Source organism: Brassica oleracea, chromosome C3 (assembly GCF_000695525.1).
Source record: "Brassica oleracea var. oleracea cultivar TO1000 chromosome C3, BOL, whole genome shotgun sequence".
NCBI lineage: Eukaryota > Viridiplantae > Streptophyta > Magnoliopsida > Brassicales > Brassicaceae > Brassica > Brassica oleracea.
Window position 1 is genome coordinate 47862792 of NC_027750.1, and position 10328 is coordinate 47873119.

Sequence of the window (10328 nt, forward strand, 5' to 3'; positions counted from 1 at the left end):
TTTGCCATCCTTAGTTCGAAACTTGATCACCCAAGGTCTAATTTCTATGCCCATGAGTTCTCATTTCCTTAGTTAAGAAAGTCAACTCATTTATAGTTTTTATTATTCTGAAACTGCATTAGTAATAATCATTAGTTTAGAAAACCTTTAAAATCATCGATTGCACTTAGATTAAGTAAGTACTTGCATTCTCAGTGTTTGAAATCCCTTGGAATTGGTTCGACAATCATTTATACTACAACATTTGTCTTAGGAGCCTTGAAAACTCCTAATATCATTACTCGACCGGCTAAAAGCACTCTAAGGTCGAACCGATACGTTTGGCCGCCGAGCCGACCAAACTGATCAAACTTGCTGAATTAGGACCTGTTATTCGATGGGCCTTGTGGAGGGGTGTAATCCATCTCCTACAATACTCTTGAAGACATGTCTCCCACAGACGCAGGTAACGAGAATCTTCCACTTCATTGATGGTTGAAAAGAGACTTCAACACAGTTCCAGTTTCCGTTGTGCTCTTCCTCTGACCGTAAGCAGCGCCAACAGAAGCTACAACTGATCATTGTGAAACAGAAAGAAAAAAAGCAAACATGAATGAGTTTTTGATTTTGAAAAAAGCAAAGAACTTTTGAGTTTTTGATTTTGAAAAAAGCAAAGAACTTTTGAGTTTTAAGAGATAAGGGAGGGAAGAGACCTGCAGATACAAGTTATCATTCTCAAAACAGGGTCATCGGCGGTCCTAGGCACGTGGCTGTTGCAACGAGGACAAGGTTTGGTGTTCTTATTTAATGTATACAAGATGGGACTAAACCAAGCAGAAGCATCGTTGCAATTCACAGGTCGATGCGACTCGAGCTTGCAAGTCCAACAGAATGTGTGACCACACAAACACAACATACGAAACTCAATAGAATTTTCCAATAGATACTCATGACGCTGGAGAGCGTAATCGTAACCTGGCGCAGGACACACCATTTGATCTATTCCTTGTTGGCCTCCACGAAAGATCCCACAAAGTATCTCATGTGTATCTCCTTTGTTGGTTCTGTGAGTTTCGCAACCGTAACGGGTCCAACTGGTGCGACGCAGTCTGGGTTAGGGCAAAGGATTCTCTCTTCCCCGTTGTTGTTCCCCTCCAGAAGGTTGCTGAGATGACTTGTCCAACAAGTTTTGGAAAACTTGTGTGAGCAAAAAGGTGTGGAGACAGATTCGTTTTCTTCATTCGAACTGAAGACTTTAATTAACCATACCTAACTCCGAAAGGAGTTTCTCCTTGTCGTCACCCAAATGTTCTGCAGCCTTGAACGAGTTCTACCGAAGAGAGAATTTAGTGAATTGATGGACGTGATTTGCTTACCAGCAAGTCGAAAGGGAAGCAAAAGGTTCAAAGACAAAGATGATTGTTGTAGACTTAAGTTTAAAGAAAACACTTGATGAGTAGTAGTGTATAATGCCAAGCCCATTATATAGAAGAATCCTGAAAAAGTTATTGAAAACTTAGAAGAAAAATGGTTTGCGAATATTGAAACCACCTTTCCATGGTTGACTAGATGTTGGAGTTAGGTGAAGAGGAAATTCTCGTGCAAGTCTCATTTAGTACTGCCATTACTGAGAGATCAAGCGCCAGTGTCTATTAACTAGCAGATGGGAACGAGGAAGATGTAGTGGGAACAGAGAAGAGTAGTTGATCTAACGGCCACTCCTCTATCAGAAGTGTGGTTGACGTAACGGTCAAGGGACTTGCAACCTCTTTCTTTGGGCCTAAGTTTTTTATATGGGCTGGTCAGATTACGACCCAAATAAGTCACTAGATATGAATCTGAAAATAATATGGAAGACTTGTTTTACCCTCATGTTACGTAGACAATGAAATTTAAAAAAAAAACGATTAACAATGGATTATGGACCAATAGTATAAGAAAATTCACTAGAGGGTCAAGAGTAAAAAAGAACAAACGTATCAATATCTCGAAGATGTTCAATTTGTCATGGTCAGTGCTGGTGTGATTAGGTGAGTATGGAACGGATATCTGGAATTTTTAAGGAATCCCTCGTTCGTTTCGCCATGTCCACAATTTTCTGAATTTTTTTGGTAGAGTAATAAAAAAAGGAGAGAAAACGCTTTCTCATCTATCTAGAATCAAAAACTAAAATCCTAGCTGCTGTTCAACTTACTTTCATTTCTGCTTTTCTGGCGCTTGGCGCCGTGAGAGGCACCTCGCCTCCACCTTTTTGCTCCTAGCAATTCTTCATCCGTGGGTGAGGTCCTTGATCAAACGCGAGTTGTGGGGTTTCTTGGTTCTCCGGTGGAGCTACGTCTGCGAGGCTCGGAGAGCAGGTGACTAGTTGCGGTGCTATGAGGATTAGTGCTGGTGACGATCTCTCTCTTCTCTCCTTCGTCTTGTGGTCTGCTTCGAGATCTGTGACGTGGTCGGTGAAGGAGCTACGGTGGTGATGAAGTTGTGGGTGTAGTGAAGTGAAGTGTGAACTCGAGTTGTGCCTTTGCTGGGTGTCTTCTGTGACTAAATTCTACACGAGGACGGTAGATGTAATTTAGCAAAAAACAAAATTTTCATTTATTCCAGTCTGATATCATCCGAAAATCTGGTGTTTAGAAGACTGGTAAAATATAGATTTTTTTTTACTAAATATTCAATTTGTTTCATAAAAATTAATATTTAATATAAAATAAAAGTACTTTAAAGTATATGTTGAAATTTTGTAATAATATAATTTTATATGCATGTATTTATAAGCATATAGATCATATCAGATTTTTTTTAATATTATTGTTTTATTTTATTTCTTGAATCTATGAATATCTGATTTTTTTTGGATTAAACCTAAATCGATTACATTAACATATGAATTTCAGATATTTTGTCCACCCTAGTACAAGGTGTCTTATTTAGTCATCACTTCGATTGACAAGAAGTTTTTTCGTCTTCAATATTTACCTTTCTCGTCTTGTTCATGTTTGATGAGGTATTGATATTCAGAGCCAAAGATCATGTGAGAGCTTATTTTTTTGAGAGCTCCATCAACCACAAGAGACCAATACAACTTCTGATTTAATTTTCTGGATTAGGCGGGAAAATATGATTTTCTAGATTTTGCGGCAAAACATGATTTTCCAATTTTGGTGGGAAAGTTTTCGGGATTTGGGTGGGAAACATGATTGTCTGGTTTTGGCGTGAAAACGTGATTTTGCTGTTTTATCAAGTTAAACGTGCTTTTCCGGTTTTGAAGAGAAAATACAATTATAATTTGAGCGGAAAAACACGATTTTCGGTTTTGGGAGAAAGTAAGATTTTTTGTTTTTGGTGAAAAATGTGATTTTCCGATTAAAAGTATTATATAATCATTATAATAACTAATTTAATTAATTTATTTTAATATTAAAGGTATAAGTCTTTGGATTTTGAAATGCAAATGTAGCATCCAAACTCTATACTTTTTAGTATCTGAAATATCTAGGTATTCTAGATATTATAGATGCTGCATCTAGATGCTGATGCAATTGTGTCCAAACGAACAACATCTGAATATGCAGGGTGGATACAAAAACGAACAGGTAGTTAATTATTCAAAAGTCTTCAAAGTACAAACACATTCAAATGATCCAGAGAAAATCTTATAAATTACATATGGAACTAAGTGTCAACCTGAATTTCAGGGAAACCACTTTCAAGAGTCTTGACATATTCATGGAAGTAGTTACCAGTGATTGTTGAACTGTCTGACAACTTGACCTTGAAGGAACTGAAATAACCAGATGTGAGAGCTTTATTCATCAACTCTTCTTGAGTCGCTATGTGCCTAAGAAGTGTCTTTGTAGCTTCTCCTCGAAGGTGCTTCACATACTGCGTCTTGGCGCTTTGGTACATGGCTATGAAATATTCATAAGCACAGCTCCATTTCAATACAAGCCTACACTGGACCATAAGCAGAGTTGCTTCCTTTACAGCATCAACGTCTCGCTCGTTAAAATTGCAGTTATCCGTCAGTCTTGGAACGCCGTTCTCCTCTATGGCTTTGAGATCCGACTTGGAATTCTCATACTCTTCAAGACATGTCTCCCACAGACGCAGGTAACGAGAATCGTCCACTTGTCTCATTGATAGCTGAAAAGAGAATTCAACACAATTCCATTTTCCGTTGTGCTCTTCCTCTGACCGAAAGCAGCGCCAACAGAAGCTACAACTGATCATTGTGAAACAATAAAGTGAGTTCTGATTTCAAAAATCAAAGAGATCTAAGTTTTAAAAGATGAGGGCAAACCTGCAGATACAAGTTATCATTCTCAAAACAGGGTCATCGGTCCTCTGCACGTGACAGTTGCAGTTAGGACAACGTTTGGTGTTTTCAAGGAGCCAAGCATTGCTCTTTAACGTATCCAAGGTGGAACTAAACCAAACAGAAGCATCCTTGCAGGTCACGGGTCGATGTGACTCGAGCGTGCAACTCCAACAGAATGTGTGACCACACAAACACACCACACCAAAGTCAAGAGAAGACTCATCATCTTCCAAGAGATCCTCATGAAGCTCAATGGCGTATTCGCAACCTGGCGCAGGACACCACTTGATCGATTCCTTGTTGGCCTCAACGAAAGATCCCAGAACGTATCTATCGTACATCATCTTCACCGCTGGTTCTGTGAGTTTCTCAATGGTATCGGGTCCAACAGGAGCAACACAGTCTGGGTTAGGGCAAACGACTCTCTCTTCCTCCTCCGTCTTCCTCTCCAGAAGGTTGTTGAGATGACTTTTCCAACAAGTTTCAGAAAACTCGTGTGAACAAAAGGGTGTGGAGACCAGATTTTCATGACCTGCGAAAGAAGACACAGAATCGCTTTCTTGACACGAACTGAAAACTTTAACCAAACCTAAGTCCGAGAGGAGTTTCTCCTTGTCGTCGCCCAAACGGTCTGAAGCCTTGAACGAGTTCCAACGGAGAGAGATTAGGATTAAGGTTGCATCAGATTTGGACAGCAAGAAGACTTCCGAGATCTGGTTGATTTCACTCGTCATCTTCTCACCAACTTCATTTGTTGTAAGAACAGAGTACACTCTCTGACCATCCGTTTCCATAGCTGAAAAAAATAACAAACTTATGAACAACATAAAAGACGCAAAGAAAAGTCTTTGTGAATTGATGTACGTGATTTTCTTACCAGCTAGCTAATCGAAGGGGGAGCAACTCAGAGGTTCAAAGACAAAGATGATTGTAGACTTAGAAAACGCTCTCTTGATGAGTAGTGTATCAAGCCAAGCTCATTATATAGAAGAATCCTGAATAAGTTAATTTTTTATATTTGTCGATATATGTAAAATTAAAAGTTATCAAATTCAATCATAAATCTCTGATACGTGGTTAAGAAAACAGATAAAATTTAGTAATCATATTCAAAAGATATCATCGTGAAATTGTGAAAGACTTATTTCATTTAGTCCTAAACAATATAGCCTAATGACGCGTGTCGATAAATGTAAAATTATACATTATCATATTCTATCATAAAATCTCTGATATGTGGTTAAGAAAACAGATAAAATATAGTAATCATATCCAAAAGATATCATCAAGAAATTGAGACAAAATTACTTCATTTAGTCCTAAAAAATATAACCTACCGATTATTGACGCGTGTCAATAATAGTAAAACTATACATTATCATATTCCATCATAAAATCTCCGATAAAATATGCTAATCATATCCAAAAGATATCATAAGATATCATGAAAACAAATTACTTCATTTAGTCCTAAATAATATAACCTAACGATTATTGAGACGTGTGATAAATGTAAAATTATACATTATCATATTATATCATAAAATCTCTGATATGTGGTTAAGATGATTGTAGCCTAAGTTGTAAGTCTCTTGATGAGTAGTGTATAAAGCCAAGTTCATTATATAGAAGAAACCTGAAAATCTTATTTCTTAAGAAAAATTGGGGAATTATTAATTTCTGCTTGAAAATTTTAATGCTAATTTACATAAATTTTCAGTTTTATACTACGTTGGACGAAAGCTTCATCAGACGTCCGCTTCCCGCTTCGGAACCGGAATTGGAATCGGGACCTTGTGGAAGCTTGCGGAATCTCGCTTCCAAAACGCTTCTAAAATATTCTCTTTAAAAACCTGTTGAAAGCTTACGATTCCGTTTTGGAATCACGCTTACATTTTTTTTAAAATGCAATGTATATCAATAAAATATAAAAAAATAGTTTTAATCTATATAAAATAAAAAAATTAATATTAATGAATATTGAGTTATAAATATACAAATATTAAAACTAATACTATAAATTATATTTATGCATTGAGATTTTTTATTAAAGATATAGCACATATCGAAATATATTCTGTCAATTATTTATGAAGTATTAAAAATAATTAGTATAATATTTTTTTGTAAACTTAATTTATGTGTATTATTACAGTTTTAATATAAAATCATTTCAAAATTATTATAAATGAATAAATGCTTTATTTCAAATTTGAATCATATAATTTTTGGTCCTAATTTTTTTAAAATTTATATATATATATATATATATATATATATTTATATATTTATATATATTTATATATTTATATATGGATATACGCTTCCAACATGGCTTCCTAATATTTTTTAAAAAATATCCTTCTGCACTTCCTTACGCTTCCGCTTTCATGTATATCCGTTTTCGTTTCCATGTAACATAGGTTTTATATCAGTATTTTAGAAATATATTTTTTGACCAATGTAAAATTACACTTTATCAAATTCTATCATAAAATCTATAATGTGTGGATATATAAAACATAAAAGATTTGCTAATCATAACCAAAAGATAAGAAAATACTGAGTATTGTAACATTTGTCCGTGTGAGATTGAGAATGAGATTGTGAAAAATTACTTGATTTAGTGCTAAGTCGTATAACCTGTCGATCACTGACGTGTGTCTATATCTGTTTTTTATAAAGCTAAACCGGTGCTGACGAATAACCAGCCCGTATAATTATTTTCTTACAAATTTAAAATTTTATTTTATAGAGAATTAGGATATTATATTAAAACTGGATGAAAATAAAATTTAGCCGTCTCTCTTTTCCTTTGCAGCTGCTCGGTTTCCATGTGTTTTCAACATTGCAAATCATAGTTGTCAAGAAAATTATAATTCGATACATTGAAAATTTGTATATATATATGATAAAATACAGTGTCAAACCTAATGACTGTAATGAAGAGCATTAGTATGTAATAATTACCTCATTATAATAACCATCCTAGGTTTATGATGCAAATTGATCAAGATGATGGATAAGGAATGTTTACTTGTATCAGAGAAACCCATGATTCATACACAGATGAAGTGATTTAAAAAGAGTTTTGATGGGGTTTGAACGATGAGAAACATGAAGACCATACGGCCCCAAAAAGAAAATATTTAGACGTGTATATGGGTTCGAGAGAGATATTGACGTAATAATTGTGGCCCAAAATAATGGTTAGCCGAAGATGGGTGATATAAGATTAGAATCACTCCATCACCAAGAGTTTCCAACTTATAGATGCATACAGTGGGACGAAGTGGGGATGAACAATGGGATAGGAGATTGTCTCACTCAATCAATGGACCAACCGGGGTGTTAAATTACTCAACAACTTAATCTGCATGCTTCAATAGCAATCGCCCACAAAGAATTAATTAAAGAACAAGACAAAGAAAGTAATTCAAATTTTGAATGCAGGTTTGGGCATTGTCCCATATACCATCTAACCCAAGTATCTTTCCAACAACATTCTTATATATCAATATGGACTTTTTTAGGACAACTAAAGATAGTTTGATAGCTACATTTCCATAGATCTTATGGTACAATTGAAAAAGTCGCAATGATAGACTGTATGGTAATATTGATGAGGATCCACGGGATATTTTACAATTGGCAGACACATGATCTATATTGTGGGAAGAAGCTCAAATGAAGGCACAAGAGAATGTAAACAAGATTCAAGAAAACATGGTATCAAGGATCCATTTAGTTTAACCAACAGCCTTTGGCTAGTGGTACTTGAGGGGAAAACCCTCAATACGGTATCCGCAGTTCGAGTCCCGCTGGCCATCCGGGCTAGGGTTAAATCCCAAGAATACGTGGAGTGCCGTGGGCCTCGCGGGAATAGTCGGTTGACCACGGTCGCCGGAAACCCGCGGTTACCTAAAAAAAAAAAAAGATCCATTTAGCCCATAAAACAATCGTGTAAAATTAATGCTTCGTGGAAAGTTGCATACAATTTTATAGGCCATGAATGGTTTACTATACAAGAAGGTTTCAAAGGTTTAATGGATATTCAACAAAATGTATCTCCATCACATTCATTGCATATAGAGTTTAAAATTTTAATGTAAGCAATGGAATGTATGATTAAATTTTGACAATCAAAAGTGTCATTTAAGACAGATAGTTCAAAGTTTGTAAAGTTGGTATTTATACTTCAATTCATTTAAGATCACAAAGATCCAATGCACGAAACATAGCAGACAAGCTTGCACAGAACTCAAGAGTCCACCTACACATATTGTCCATATAGGTTTGGAGTTCCCAACATGGATTCTTATCTAAGATATATTCTTCATTTGTTATTTAAAAGAGAAAATTACTAATTTCTGCTTAAAACATTAACCAATGTTTTAAAAACCGGACCAGACACCGACTCGGCGTATTCATTGGTTGATTGGTCGAACCGGGTTTATTTATTATATATTTTAATATAAATAAATATATATTATATAATTAATCATATATAAAAACGTCTGATGAATAATGTCTAAAATAGCATCATAAAATAGATAACTAGTAACTGAATCTTTAATATAATGAACTAAATGAAAACATGACAAAAATAAATATCCGTTGGAGAATGATAAAATATCTAAAACTTATTCAGCTGTATCATCTTGAGAGAATGGCACTTCATCTTCGGTACCTTCTAAAACAAAAAAAAAATTATGAAAAATGCATGAGTTAAATAATAGACATCATAGCCAAAAAAACATGTCGTTTAAAAGAAGATGTATCTACCGTTCAAGTCCAAGGTTTCAGAAGTTGCATCTTCTCCATCTTTTGGGTTTTCTTCAGTAAGTGCATTCTCAAGTTTATCATAATCAAGTTCAGCTTCTCCACTGTCTTCTACTACCCAGAAATCAGTTTTATCAATGTACTCATAATCAGTCGGATCATATGACCTCTTTCTTTTTGAGAACCTGAACATATGAACATTTAATATTTATATTCTATAATTTCATAGCTCTGTATTTGAACTTAAACTCACCTATCTTGCAGGCGCAAATTGTAATGAACGTAGACAAGATCATTGAGTCTTTGATGTTCCAATCTATTCCTCCTTTTTGTGTGAATTCTTTCAAACACAGACCAATTATGCTCACAGCCCGATGATGATGATGCAGTTTGGCTAAGAATTCGAATTGCTAGCTTCTGCAAAACAGGAACATCATATCCAAAGAACTTCCATCACTCATCTGAAATTGAAAATTCTTCTTGAGAAATAATATTCCAAAGTATTAAATAAATAACAAAAGAGAAAAGTTTATGCAAAGACATACCAGGACGAGTGGTTTCAAACAACTTAAAGCTGATGAAAGTGAGAAGCTTTTCTCACGTTCTCTATACATTGTCATCCCGTCAAAGATCTTTGTTCTGTCAGACCCTTTTTGTTTTTCCATCAAATTTAACATCGCTTTCAATATCTCAGGCTTTTTTGAAAAGTTCTTTTGATCATACATGAAAGCTGGATTGAAGAAGTATGCTGCAGCATGAAGATCATGGCGCAACATTCTATCCCACCTGTTCTTTATGATCCTTGTATAAGGCTTATACAATTCCTTCTTTTTTCCAAATATCTTCTTGATGCCTAAACATGCTCGATACATTCCTTCATAGACATATGGTAATGATGGCTTCTCATCAGTATCACAAACACGCAACAAACGTATCATTGGAGCCATAATCCTTACGATCAACAAACAATGCTCCCACATGTTTTCATCCAAAACAACAGTCTTGACATATCTTGCTTTCTTTGTTTTCAGAAACTGCCTGAACTCTTGATCTACTACCAAAGCTTGTAAGTCGTCTTTATGTGCATATGCACTCTGAAGGGATATAAAAGTGGTAGCAAAGCGGGTTTCTCCTGGACGAATGATTTCCCTCCAACCTTGCCTCTTCCTCAAAAAATTTAAAGTTGACTTATGATTGTAGACAAAGATAGTTACTTTGAGACAGCAGAAACTAACTCTTTAACATTAGG

General features: G+C 35.3%; 1 protein-coding gene across 1 annotated transcript; it reads right to left on the reverse strand.

Moving 5' to 3' along the window:
* Nucleotides 1-3557: 3557 nt before the first annotated feature.
* LOC106333627 (probable E3 ubiquitin-protein ligase ARI16) lies at nucleotides 3558-5256 on the reverse strand. Its single transcript, XM_013772050.1, has 3 exons — nucleotides 5175-5256; nucleotides 4280-5093; nucleotides 3558-4201 (listed from the first exon to the last, which is right to left on the reverse strand). The coding sequence occupies exons 2-3, from the start codon at nucleotides 5089-5091 to the stop codon at nucleotides 3652-3654; spliced, it is 1362 nt and encodes a 453-aa protein (XP_013627504.1). The 5' UTR covers nucleotides 5092-5093; nucleotides 5175-5256; the 3' UTR covers nucleotides 3558-3651.
* Nucleotides 5257-10328: the final 5072 nt, after the last annotated feature.